The following is a 15,121-nucleotide window of genomic DNA, read 5'->3' as shown; positions in this document are numbered from 1 at the left end:
TAGGGTCAGCGAAAGAATGAATGAATAGTGCATTTGATTGAATAACAGGACTTGGTGGTCTTAACTAGCCCTACCTTTAACTGAATATTAATCATCTGTTTGTATAATTAACATTTAAAACAACAGTCACTGTGCATCTCTTATTATAATCACATTTTAGTATTGCAGCAAAAAACCGAAACAAACGCCAGATGAAATATCTTTGGTTAGTGTTCCACAAAGTTTTACACAGTTCAAGTCATCAGAAAATTCTGTATATGGTTTTAAGTGTCACAGTCCTCAAGGCTGACTGAATTCCTGAGGTCATGTGTCATTTGTCAGGTCTATTCTTCATAGAGCGAACACACAGCTGGATCAGGTAAACACTGTTCAACAGGTGTATCCATTACTGAAAGTTACGTAACAGGAGCCACACATGCACAGTCTTAGGGGTAAATCAGTTGTATATCCCTGTGTATACTCACTCCCACTGCCTCAGACCCCACACTGATGTTTTCCAGCTGCCGCCTCGCCACATCAAACACACCCTAAGTCCTATAAAACAACCCACTATCTTTCATTCCATAAACAATACCTCTGGGTTGTTATCGAAATGTTTAAAGGAAAATTACAATTTCACCATTGTCTATGACAGATACACATTAACAATGTAAAACTGCATTTCAGTGATTTGAAATGGTCTGTGCTGTATTTATCTGTGCACACATATTCCTGCATCCATCATCACAGAGACATATAAAATCTGATTTAATACAAAAGCAGTGGTAAGGAAGGGTGATTCAAATACTGATCATAATCTTCAATAATGCTGTATATTATATTTGTAGTGGTTTAATGATTTAATGTAATAATTTTTATTATTTTGCCCTTATAAGATGCTACAAGAAAATATAATGCATGTATTTGTATTATTGTCATGTTGGTAATTGTTTATAGTAGCATTACAAATGAATTGTTGCCAAGTTATCATTCTTAAACCTTTATTAACCCATAAAGACCCAGTCCTACTTCTGTGGCAGCTCCCAAATAAAATTTTCTCCATATTTAACCCTCCTTAGGTGATTTATCACCATTTATTGTAATATTATCTTCTTTATTTTGCAGTTTTTCAGTGAAAATCTGGTGTTTTTGTACATTTAATTCACTGATCATGTAGATTTTCATTAAAGCACAGAATAAAGATGAGGGTTATTCTATCAGAAACAGAAAAACTGAAGAAAAATGGACTTTTACAGTAAAATATATCATTAACTGAACATAAACCCAGTGTGTCTATCTACTGTCATTGACCCAACTCCATGGGTTTTACTGGTGGCTCAATGTTGTAGAAGATAATGGTGTTTCCACGTTCACTACGGAGCCTCTGAATGTCCAAATGGGTCATATCTGATGACCATGAAAAGATGACAAACTGCATTTTACACCAATTATTTACATGTATTTGTAGGACTAGCGGCATTGTACCTGTGGTGCCATTGTACGATAGTGCCCTCCCGTGGTGCAACAGCAGCATTGCACCCATATGCCCTCCCGTGCTGCAACATCGGGACACGTGTCGGACAAAGACGTGCCAGACACAGAACGTCCATTATAGTAGGATTACTGGAGTAGAAGTTATTAAACAGTTTAGATCAGCAGGTGGTTATAGTCTTCAGTGGCTGTTTGGGTCTTTATGGGTTAAGCTCTTTTGTTGCTTTATTAACATGCTTTATCATACATTTACTAATAGTTAACTATGCACTTATTAACAGTTCAGTGATTGAAGGATCTAAAGCAAGAACATCATCTTATTTATGTTAATGAATACTTGATTAAATTAACTGCGCTTGTTATTTTCTATCTTTGAGATATAGTGATAAATAAACTGAACTGTAGAGACTGAACTAGTAACACTGTAGTCTATTTATTTATTTATGTATTTATTTATTTGCAGCTACCACATGTGGAACGTCCATTACATGTTGTCAAAGTTAAAATGCGGCAAAAAATAACATATAAATACATAGCTTTAGTTGTGATGCAGCTATAAGAAAGTCAGAATGTGTTTATTAATGTTCTGAAGCAATCAATACACTGTTCTAAAAAAAAAAGCTAAAGAAATTCCTTATAATGTTACAATAAATGTAATTATTGTGCTGTTGCCTGAACTTATATGGTCTATAATAATGTTGATAAGCATTTTATGAACTCTTACATGGGTGTTATGATGTATTTACTGATATTTATACCAAGAAACTTAATTCAAAGTCATCTCTCCTTTATTCTTTTACGTCGCTGCAAGACATCTCTGCATTGCAGCTCATCCTTGGATTAAATGTGACTTGAAGGACGAGTAATGTTTTACTTCAACATCACAGTCAGACCTTATTGTTACCTCATGGTATTGCAGCGACAGCATCGTGTACCTCGCAGCGCAGTTGCCTGGGAAACGTTTCACCAGAGTTGCTTTAGGTCTGCGGTGATGGATGAGGGTAAAAGGTATCTGCTTACCCAGGTAAAATTACCTCCCTCATCAAAGTGTGTGTGAGTGGTGAATGATGTGTGCGCAGGACATTGTGTGGATGCATTAAACTTTCACACTCCTCCCTCTGTGCCGCCCGCTTTTATTTGCCTCCTCATCTTGTCAAACTGTATTAAAGTAGGCCTGAGTTGTGGCCTGTAATAGAGCAGAGGCTGTATGCAGGGTTCTCCATGTAATGAGATGTTTGCTCTTCAATTACTCTGCCAGGTCTGTAATCTGCATTATAGTTTGTGAATCTACACACCCTTGCTGTGTTTTGTGTGATGTGGCAACCACACACACACAAAAGCAAATGAAGTAAAGAATGGGATCCATTACAAACAGATTTACCAGGCCTACATTAAAGTATTCTCACACACACACACACTGCTTCACACATGTAAAAAAAACAATGACTACACACATGGACACACTCGTGGAATCCCAGGGATTGCGCAAAATGACCTCACCATTCAAACAGCCTGCAGCTGAAGATGGGCTGTGCTGGACAAAGCAGGTAGTTGCAGGGCTCTGTATGCCCTTGTGTGTGTGTGGAGGTGATGTAATGAGCGCCGGCGCTGGGTTGGCGCCGCCATAAGCCTAGCAATATGCCACTGACAAACAAACACAGAGATACCCTCTGATACAGGCTAGCACGATGTCACACAGAACACCGCAGACGTCCACACACAGCCTTAAATATACGGTACACTGATTGCACAATAATAAGCATGGAAGAGCAGCACACCCACAGTGGTGTTGAATAGAGGGTATTAAGCAATCTGAGAAGCAAATCAAAAACTGTAATATACAGTAATGAATAGGCAACAAAATTGCAGCAACCTGAGAGACACAGTGGATAAGTGATATGTGTTTGTGTATGTGTGTGTGCGGAGGTCGATCTAATTAAAAAAGCATTGAGAGAGTTTCCCTAAGAGTCCTCTCAAGGCTGAATAGGGCTTTGTGATTTGTTGTAATCTGTCCTCTCCATCGCATAACTCTAGGCCCAATCTGGCTACCAGGCTGCTACACACACACACACTAACAGATCTAAGCACACACACAAACCTTGCACATACACAGATTCCAGGAATTCAGCACATTTAAGAGTGTTTTTCTTTATAGTCGAGGAATCTGTTTTAAATGTTACTGGCAGTCACAAGTGGACTCTTGGTCATGGAGGTTCATCACCGGCAATGGTACCATAGATTCACCCACAGAATCATAGTACAGTTATAGGTATAGAAGGTAGGAACTGTTACCTTTATCTTTGTGCACATTAATCCTTGTCTGAGAGCATTTAGACCTGAAATCTGTTCTATATAAATGTCTCATTCATGAAGACTATAATGACTGCCAGGTTTGTTTATATAAGGCCAAAGTAAGGTGGTAGTGATTTGGTATTGTATTGTGCAATGTAGTACTGTGTGTGTCGGTGAGGACGTGTTCATCAACATCACCTATAGAAATATGCACTTGCTGACCAGAAAAAAAAGGATTTATTCTAGATAATGAGTTTCTGTTCTTTTGTCATTTCCAGGATAAACAGAAAGATTCCATGAAAAATAAAAATGACTATTTTAACAGAAGTGATGAGCTCCTGTCTAGACCAGTGGTTCTCAACTGGTCAGTTTGACAGAAATCAAACCAAGCAAATGTGTTCTTAACAAACAGGCTGGTGAACACATATGTAAGTTAAAGAAAACATACACATATTTTAATCTCCACATTCAGACACACCATTCTAATAATCAGCAGAATCAAGGTTTAGAACCTGGATGCTTCCACCTGATACACATTGTTAGGTGAAATCAGTGGATGTTTCGGTTTGGTTCAGTTCTGACATATCACATGCAGCATTTTTAACACTGGTGTTTAGAAATCCGGAGTCGTATTTGCACTGTTCCAGCAAACAACAAATGCTAACTTAGCCTTTCATCAGCAGCCAGCTCACTGCACCAGTGGTTCAGTGGTTCTCAGCTGATCTCAACTTGGGATCCACATGAGGTTTATAAGATTACACATATAAAACAGGCTCATAAACACATCGAATGTCATTGTCAAAATTCTGTTACAAAATGTACATTGTATACACATTGGATATACAGTAAGATACACATTGCTCAGCAAAAACAGTGTGTTTCATTTCTAAATGGCATTTCAGTTTTGATAGTTCAGTTCTAATTTATCATACACTTGGGTTTTAGTCTGTGTTTAAAAATACATACTGAAGACACTCATGAGCATATATATCTCACCATTAAATCACAGCATAAACTTCCAGTCAAATCCTTGCTTTACCATTACAATAGCTAAAACTCTGACATCGAATAACATTTAAAGCAACAAAAACAACTAAATGCTTTCCTTTGACCACTTACTTTGCAATTTACTAAGAAACCACTTTGAATTTGGAGTCACAATCCAACAGTGGAGGAAGTTGGTACTATACATCTGACATCTACTGCCTTTAATGCTGCAAAAAGTGATGAAATATTTTTTAAAATTCACTCAGAAGAAGTGGGTCACCAACTAGTTAAGAAATCTGGGTCTGGCCTGTACTGAATAATCCATCAATATATACTGAAGACACCACTGAACAGTCTGACAATGAATTAAAACAACAAACAATGGTCGTAAATCAAAAAGAACTTGTTCAGATGCATGTTGGTCCATTTGTGATCCTCGGGCACTTTCTCAGTGAACACTATTTCTTTGTCTCGTTAGGTCGGTTAAGTTGCCCATCGAGTTTAGAAATAATGGCGGGCAGCAGTGAGGAGAGAGATGCCATGCACCAATTATTTACTGGTGAGAAAACTGGCCTCGCTCATGTTCTCTTCTGATATTAGACAAAAGTGCCAAAGAAAACAGGACAGACGACACCAAACAATTTGTTCTCACACACACACACACACACACACACACACAGGTGAGTCAGAAAGCAGAAAGCTGTGAAATGGAATCATTGTTCCTTTGTTGTTGTGTTGAAAACCATGGGATTCCCCAGACCTCCTGGATCTGTTAGTTGGAGATTTAGACTGATGTACTCACAATAATGTCCACCTTTAGACGGACCAAAATAGATGTCTCATGAGGCATCTCTCAATCAAAATAATACAAAAGACACACTTTACTGACCTTGTGTAGCATGGAATCATGGGAAATATTTTCACCACCACTATCAGTGAATATCTGTCTGGTGTGACTCAGGCAGAAATCATGTTTACAGATGTATTAAAGTTGTATTTAGATGACATTTTTCAGACTTGTATTCACATTGTCCAAGCCCGGATTAACCATATGGGCAACTGGGCAATTGCCCAGGGGCCCGTGACCTCTGAAGGGCCCTGGGTAGCTCGGGCATAACGAAAATATCTGGTTATCTTTTGCTTATAAATGAAACTGTCCGCTGCCCGGAGCCATTGCACTGCACAGAAACCCTGCTCCTGCTGTCTGTGACCGTGAGCTGAGACCCTCTCCTCATTGGTCAGTCATAAAAAGCGAATCAGCGGTGACGCAAATCAACGTGCATGCACTGAGTGGGATGTGAGACATCAAGAACAGCGCGACATACGCAAATCAAAACATTGCAAACATGGTGAAGCAGCTAAGTGGGAGCGCCAAACGAAAATTAAAAAAAGAGAGGGACATTAAAAATTAGAAATTTAAACATGCACTTCCCCATCATTTAGAATACAAATTTTGTATTGGTCAGATAAGTATTTCTTTGAGAGAAATTGACGGTTTTCCAGATGTTTATAGTATTTAGTATTGTAGTGTTTAGTATTAAAATGTTTAACCCTTGCCTTGACATGCCTTGAATTGTGATGTGTTTTCTGTTTAAAAGTTAAACTGGGACCAAAATGTTTATTTTAGCAGATTATACTGCATTATATTTATTTTTTCCTTGTGGTGGCTCCATGAAAATGTTGAGATATGTTCATTGTTGAGAGAATGCAGATTTCAAGATGTTTACATTGCACTTACTTTAACTCTCTTCTTGAATTCTGAGGTGACAAGGGGATTTCTGTTTAAAATTCATATCTGATTCTATCAGATTATGTTTGTGTTTTGTCTGTGGGCTTTTTCTGATGATTCAATACATTTGTGTTGGCAAAAAGTGTTCTTAAATAAATACTGGATACTTTGGAAATGGTTTCTTATTTATTTTTTGTGAAAATGGAGGACACGTCCCTCTCTTTCTAATGTAGTGGATCAATTTTAGATTATACTGATGCTAATGTGTTTTGTTTTCATATCATCATATGCAAGTGAGTGGCCTTGACAAGAGGCTATAGTGGTGCACTTGTGGTTCTACGAGCATTTACTCATTTGTACATCAAAATGCATTTGATGATAGTTAGATATTGAAGTATGGGGTATATTTACATATATTCCTGGAACTTATTCTGTATTTTGCCAGATTATAGGGATCCTGGGGTTGTGATGATGCGGCCCTTGAATATGGTTGCCCAGGGTACAATGAAGTGTTAATCTGGCCCTGCATGGTCACAAGAAACAGCTGCATTGTTACTAATGTAATGTAGAAGTTTCAATATGTGAGGACTGTGGGAGTGAGTCCTTTTATATTGTGTGTATGTCACAGTCTGGTAGTTACTTCCACTTCATTACTGGGTGAGGTCAAGGACGTCACAGATGGACAGTCCACTACTTTCTGATTCATAACTTTTGAACCAGACAAGTTTAAGACAAATATTACACATAATTGGAAAAGTCTAAATGCCATCTTAAACATACTCAAAGGGCAAAATTTAGTTTCAAATATTTTTAAATGAAAAATATCAAAAACTACTGCATCAAGGATGGAAAAAAAATTAACGTCTATTTTTTTTGCAAGAATTACAATGTTCTCCAGAGTGAAGTTCCTATGACATTTTTATCCAAAAATGTATTCAGTGTATTCCTTAAACCCTCTATTTTACAACCTAATAATTGGTTAGAGGAAAAAAATATTTTATCATACCTAAACAGCAAGAGTTTTAACAAATGGCAGTGTCATGGATGGACAACAAAGTAAATATCAAATTAAACTTTTGTTTTCAATTATCAATATCATATACTTTTTTTTTTTTTTTTTTTTTTTTTTTTTTACAATATTTACAACATACAAATAACATTAACATTATATTCAAATGAATTTTGCAAAGATATGCATTTATTAATTTTAAACACTGTGTGTTTAGAATATGACATAAGTTACATAATAGTCAAATATCAATGTATTTGGAGTAAATTTAGTTTATTTATGAGAGTTTATAAACTTAACCCAGAATGACAGCAGAAGACTTTGTCACTTTCCAAACATTTACACTCATAAAACTCCTCAAATTCTTGTTCACAAATTTTTTCTCATTTCAAAATACATTCTCCTGAAAATACAAGTAATTACCTACCAAAACATGTACGTTTGGTGTAGATTATTGTAATTCACTTTTTTTGATCAGATGTTAGCCTTCCCTTGACTTTGCGCTAAAAAACTAAAGACTGTGTCATTTCTCACCTCCATAATAATAGACTGTGCACTGATCTCCATGTACAGGACATGGGTTTTTCTTTTCTTTGATAATACTTATGTTCACTGCTGAGTTGCTCAATACATTTCTTGTATTCTTCTGCAGGCTTTAATGAATCTTATAAATTGAATATAAATATACTGCATACATACTGTATTAACACGAGGTCAGTGTTATCAATTGTAAATGATCCATTCCCTATTTACTGTTAAGCTAATAGCTACTGTCAATGGACGATTTGAGTCTATGGATAATGTGAGTTGAGCATGAGTAGAAGTGTTTATGTCTGTTGGCCAAGTTTGACGACTCAATACGGCAACCTCACCAGGACAATCACTGGTGTATGAGTCAAATTATGTAAAAGTACAGAGACTTAACTTTACCTTCAAGGAGTATCTTTCTAGCAATCAGAAGTGATTTTGAGAGTCAATTTATATGCCTTCTTTCAGTTTATCATCCAGCTGACAAACATTTTGATCTAAATCTGGGGCAAACTGAGTGGTGCAGCGTAACTGCGGCGCCGTAGTAAGTCGTTTGTCCTAGTGAGGTTGCCATAGTGAGTCGTAAAAGATGGCCGACAGAAAATCGTCCCTTGACAGCTGCTATTTAACTCTTTATATCACTAAATTGTAACTCGTTGACATAATTATATTGCAAAATGCCATACAAATACTGATTTATTACTGTTACTTAAGATTAATTCTGTAACATTATATGGATTTAACAAACTTTACAACCTGTGTATGTATTCCACTGTTATGTTTTAGACTGTTGTTGTAAACACAGTTATACAAATAGAAGGTGGAGATAGGTAATATGGTCAAAAAGTTAAATGTTGACTTTTTTTCACTCATATGATTTACAGTTTTGATCGACCTTTTTGCAGCAAGATGAAATAAAAACAAAGTAGGATTCATGAATTCTCTTTCTTTAATCAAACTCTATGCCATATATGACTGGAAAATGGCATTCACATTTACTAGATAACAAATAGCAAACAGGTTGCATTTTTAATTTTTGTTGAATATCAAGTCACCAGAGGAATAAACGCAATTTTACAAGTTTTAGACAGCAAAATCTTAATTAATCAAATTAATCTGATATATTTACTAGTCCTAGTCGTGCATCAGTGATGACAAAGTAAGAATTCACTGTAAAGGGAAGAGAAATAGGCTACTGTGTGACATTTTACCATTGTTGGAAACATTTGAATCTAAGTTCTCAGGTCAACTAAATATTATAGGTCTTGTTTGTTTTATTATATCTTAAAGCAGATACTGTCCATAGTTTATTTTAATATCATCTTGTATTTGGACTCTTCATGATTGTCTAAGATTGCTTTTTTGGATATTCTCACAGTTGTCTTTAATATCACTGGGAAAAATGTCAAAAAATAAGTTTCTCATACATTCTTACCATCGGCCTCTGACCACATCCTCTGCTGAGGAATTATTAGCCCTATAACTAGTTAATCTTTGGTTTACACAGAGTCACTGTCTGTTACCCCCACAGTATTCATAGCTCTCAGCAGACCTTACAAAACCACAATGTACAGCCAGAAAAACTTCATGGAAAAAAAAAAAAAAAAACAACACAAAAACTAACCAATAAAAGTCTGAAAACGCTGTGAATCTGGATTGTTGGATGGTTTCTATGACACACACATGTACACACATACACTTACAAAGACAGAGGAGAAAGGGATGGCTTTAGAGGGGGAATAAAAACAGGAACTGGGGACTGTTGGTAATCTCTATCCTGTCGACCAAGCAAACGCATCAGTAAACAGAAAAGAGGATTAGACCCAGAGTCAGTCGTTGTGTCTGTAAATCAGCCTGATGTCCTGACGATAACTCTTTAAAACGCACTTAACTTTTCATCTTCATCCAAAAGTGAAAACATTTCTGCTAAGCATCATATCAAGATCCAAATTTATAACAGATTGCAATAACTACAGTGAGCCACTACATCAGAAGTTGGATCCTCAATCAGCCTGACAAAGAACATTCATCTTAACCTTGGTGCAACATCTGTATCAACAGAGGCCTCTTCCAGTGACGCCAATCGGATTTCTATGCTACGTTTTTGGTTTTCTTATCCACATACCAAGCCTAAATGTGCTTATGAAAAGTAAAATGACATTCACACTAAAATGGCACATTACAATGTGTTTTGAATGTAAACGACCTCCATCCACACCAGTTTTAGTGAAGTACCACACCTCAAACATAACTAATGACAGGAGGACTCATAACATCACTAAACAAAACAACTGTAGGTAGTAGTCGAGACTTTTATCTAGTTTTTTTCTTGAAGGAGTCATGTGACATGAGCATAAAAAAAGAAAAGTCTACATAACTACTGATAAGACCCAATGACAATGGCCGGATCATTGTTTCCAAACATTTTTGTCCATCATATCCATCAAATCCTGAGTAAAAGTTCTGCACAGCTTACAAAAGTGTCTGTTTTAAGGCTAAAATGTTGGGATAGTGGAGACAAAGGTTGTTACATATTTTGAAGCAAAAATCTTTGCGGCAACTAAATGTAACTATACCATTAAAAGACCTTGGATGTGAAAGGATATTTAATACCGCCTAACCAATACATATGACTTTTTAGGTTGTAAATCCTGCACTAAACTCACAAAATGGTGACTTCTATACCCTGTTTGCAGGTGGTCCACAATGATTTTATCAGACCAATGAAAACTCCCTACAAAATGAAGACTGCCAGGCACTGCCAACTTAATTTGTATGTCTTCAGTATAGTGGTATTAAATTCCATTTGATGTTTAAGTCTTCAGGTCAGAGAACATTGAAAAGATGCTATAGTTTTGAGGATTTCATACATTGCATTGTATAGATGTACCTTACGATGATAAGTGATTAGCTTGACTCATATGTTAAAGTCAGAGAGCAATGTATTAATGTTAGAAAATAAATACGTAAAAATGAAAAATAAAAATGACCCCTTATACACAAATACAATTAGCATTCCCCAAGGTTTCATCCTGGGCCCACTGCATTTTAGTCTGCTTATAAATGTCCTGTCGACAAGGTGCAAAGAAGCTGACCATCAGCTTTTTGCAGATGACATGATCATATTCTGTACAGTTACCAAATGATTTACCTAGCAACACCTTTTCTCCTTAGCACCAGTTATTCACACACTTTATGATCTTCGCTCATTTTCCATGACAGTATGGGTTCAAACATCACCACGTATCTTCAGTAAACCCACATCCTTAAACAGCGAGACTCTGAAAATATGAACAAAAGCCTCATCCAGTGGCAGATGATACATTCTGAAAAGAAAATGAACAATGTACTTTTGAGAGGTTTTCTCTCTTCTGTTTTATGTAATTAGTCTATAAATATATTAATAGTTAAGTGCCCAGGCCTCTTCCAGATACAGGACAACCAAAAAAAATTACGTAACAAGGTAGTCTGGCTCACAGGAAGTAGTCTGTTGGAATAACCATTGAGTGACGATTTCAGTCAACATCCTCCTCCCTTTCTGCTATTTCTGTAACCATTTTTAAAGCCCCTCTTGCTATACGGAAGAACAACAAACTCCAAGTGGCAACTACAGGCTGAAAATGGAAAGTTTTATGTCTATTTATGGGGCCGTAATTCAGTCATTTCAGTACACAGTGTTCTTCACCACATGCACATGTTCAACCAAAACAAGCTCTCCCTACACATTTTTATGAATGCATTCTTACTCTATCTGGAGGTTAGTGTTATCCAATGGGAAACCAATTAGTTTAAAGAAATACAAACTAGCCAAATAATGCAGTTTTCACCACAACTGAATAAATACATCTAAATAAAGTTTGTTCTACCATCTTACAATGTGTAACATAACACAAGTGTAGATATATAACAATAGCTAACTCACCTTTAGAGGATTCTTGGTTCTGTAGTCCCAGTTTGGCATCTGTCACACCAATACCAGTTCGGTTCAGTCCATTACCAATGGTTTTCTTCTTCCGGCTTCCCTTTAACCAACTGAATGCCTGTCCCAGGGAGCTTCCTGACTTCCTTTGCCCACGCTGAGCCCTTGCCTCCCAAGCTAAGATCTCAGTGATGTCCCTGGGCACCAAGTCTCCTGTAGACCTCCTCCGGGACATCCTGGAGGTCGAGCTTGGGGAAAGCACAGCCTTGTACTTCCACCCAAACCAGCGTCTTCTATTAATAAAAGGTTACAGGATCTGCAGAGTCACTGCTTGTGGAGGTTTGGTAAACCCCTCTCTGGTTCCTCTCTGCCGCTGTCTCTGTTTTTACTGCCTGTCACCACCTGGGATAACAATGAGATCAGCAGGATGAGAGGCAGAGGGCAAGATGGATAGACTTTGACAAAAAATGCAAATGACATGAAGGAGAATGAAAGCTTGAAGACTGAGAGTGATGAGAATGCAAGAACAAGGCCAAGAAAGAGAGCAGAGTAATTAGAATAGGGAGATTAGCTGGGATAAACCTAACTCACATAGGACCATTACACTATAATAAGGGGAAAATACTGCAGAGCAAAGAACAGAAGAAGATACATCAATCGGACTGTTAACAGTGTTACAAGAGCATTGTCCTACTAAAGTTTTCCCTGTAGTTCTCTGCCCCCACTCTTTTTTCCTGTTTTCAGTCAGTACAGTTTTGTGTATGTAGACGAGAAGCCCAAAAGAAAGAGAGCTGGACCTCTGCAGCATTCATGTATGTGTGTGTGTCTGACATGTGGTTCACATCAGCTAAAAACGTGTGTATATATACAGTGAATAGACTGTATGTGTGTATGGGTAAGTTACAATAGCAAGAGAGTCTCAGTTAAATTAAACTGCTCACAGTGGAAAAATACCTACATCGTACTTTACTCTTTATGGAGGTGCGTAACTAAAATATGCAGATACACACACATGCAGTACTTCTATGTGTTGTTGGTAAACCTAGGTTTTAAATAGAAGAGATAGGATATAACTGCATGCAACTTACTCAGCAAGCGTGTCGTCCTCTCCTCAGCTCCCCTCTTTTCCCTCAGTCTGAGAACAGCCTTGCAGAGCATGCATGTGTGTGTGTGTGTGTGTGTGTGTGTGTGTGTGTTTAGCTGCGTGAATGAAGCTCCATGCTCTGTGAACAGTGAGTCCCTCCCTCTGTACGAGAGCCAGCCTCTCCACCCACCTCTCACTGCGCTGTTAGGAGTTAGTCACACCATTCCAGCGCTGGTCTCTTATCCGTATGAACAGCTGGGATTTGGCATTTTAGCTTTAGCAGTGAGTCCTTCACCTGAGATGCACACCTTCACCTGCACAACCACAATGCAGTCTCGACTCCTATTGTCTTTCTAGTCTCCTTTCTGGGGATCAGGTGCAGTCATCCCAGAATCCCTCTGGAGGGGAACCCCTGGGCCTTGAGGCATCACAGCAGCAGGGGGGAAAAACACTCTGCTAAGGCGTATCCATACTACAAGCAAGAACACAAGAGAGAAAGAAGAAATAGCTGAATAATGCAAAAAGAAGAGCAAAAAGTGCCGAAAAGTCCCTTGTAATTCCTGCTGACTAGTGTTTAAAGGTGAAGAGGTTCAGCTGCTTTTCAGCTGAAAAGGGGGAGTGTCTGTGTCCTGTCACTGTGCAGCCAGGTGGAAACCTGATGCCCCTTGTTAAACAAGACAGACACACACAGTCAGACAGACAGGTAGGGCGAGTCACAGGGGGCCCGTTACCTGTAGAGCTTGTCCAGTTGTACTCAGCCTTAACGCACAACAACCCCCCCCCCCACCCCCTTAAATCTGAAATGTGTTTCAGATGTCTCTGTGGTAAAGACAAGATGACGGCACTGTGTTTGGGTGAGTTGGTGGGTGGAGGGTGACAGAAGTGGCTGGATGTGTGTCTGTCATGGGACTGGTTCATCTGGTTAGAATGAGTAAAAAACCCACTGGGGAAACTGGAGGAGACACACAGGAGGAGGTGAACAGGATGACGCTCCTCTGACTATAGTCGACAACAGCAATTGGACCAGTCAGCAAGAAGAGCCTTCACTAAGTTCATAGTTTATCAGTTATTATAGATAAACAATTTAATGTGTTTTTATTTCGGATTTTTTTTTTCACTTTCATTGTTTGTTTTTTTTTTATGTCGGTTTAGTTTTGGTTATTGCATAACTACTTTGAAGTTTTGTTATTTTGATCAACTGGCTGGTTTTGCTTTAGCTATTTTATTCGTTTAAGTTCAGATGGTAGAGGCCTTGATTTATAGGAGCTGTTCCATACTGCACAAGCACATTTGTTTTTCATCATTCATTCTGTTTGAGCAGTTGGCCATCCTGTCCTTTTTATCTGTGTTTTCATGGCTGGATGTGTGAAGTCCAGGTCTTGAACCATTCACTGCCAGAATCCAGCTCAGTGCCATCCACCCATAAAAATACATTCTTTTCTTTCTGATGCACAAAACATGTATAAATCTCTTTATTCATTGCTTATCCATATCGCTGTACACCTGTCTTCCTGTTTGGAAGTTTGTACCATTTATTTTTTCCTCAGGGTGGAATTTTTCTTCACTTCAACCAAGTTCTAAGGACAGAGCACACTGTTTATTGCACAGATAGTAAAGCTCTACAAGATAAATCTCTGATTTGTGATACTGGGTTACATAAATAAAACTGAAATAATTGAAATGAATCATTTTAGTGCTGTGAGAGGAAGAAACAAATTGATGCCTGAAATCATCACAAAGCTGATTTCATCTGCGAATCTTATCTCATTTTAATACATTTGCATTTCCGATCATATTTTTCACTTAATTTTTACTCTTTTTTTTGTTTTGTTTTTTTTTTTGTTTTTTACATTTTGGGCAAGGTTCAATATGAAAGATTAATGTATGTTTGTGTGATAGCATTGAGTTTGTGTTGGAGTTAGCATCCATTAATGCTAATAACATCAAGCTGGCATTCTAACAACAGACTTGCCTCATTAATTCCTAATTCTATGACGATGACACTCAATTTCACTTATATTGGACTTGGGACAGGGTGTCAGTAAAAAATTCATATGCTTGACGCAAAGTTCTTCAGGGCTTAAATTTGTCTATAGTAGTGAC

General features: G+C 37.7%; 1 protein-coding gene across 1 annotated transcript in view; it reads right to left on the bottom strand.

Moving 5' to 3' along the window:
* nhsl3 (NHS like 3) overlaps window positions 1-13,122 on the bottom strand; it is a 62,424-nt gene extending 49,302 nt beyond the window's left edge. The window contains exons 1-2 of the mRNA XM_030148197.1: window positions 13,023-13,122; window positions 11,938-12,336 (exon numbers count right to left, since the gene is read on the bottom strand). Of these exons, the coding sequence (XP_030004057.1) occupies window positions 11,938-12,169 (232 nt within the window). The 5' untranslated portion in view covers window positions 12,170-12,336; window positions 13,023-13,122. The remainder of the gene's footprint in view (window positions 1-11,937; window positions 12,337-13,022) is intronic.
* Window positions 13,123-15,121: the final 1,999 nt, after the last annotated feature.

The sequence above is a fragment of the Sphaeramia orbicularis genome, chromosome 11 (assembly GCF_902148855.1).
Source record: "Sphaeramia orbicularis chromosome 11, fSphaOr1.1, whole genome shotgun sequence".
Classification (NCBI taxonomy): Eukaryota; Metazoa; Chordata; class Actinopteri; order Kurtiformes; family Apogonidae; genus Sphaeramia; species Sphaeramia orbicularis.
This window is presented reverse-complemented; position numbering and strand designations above follow the sequence as displayed.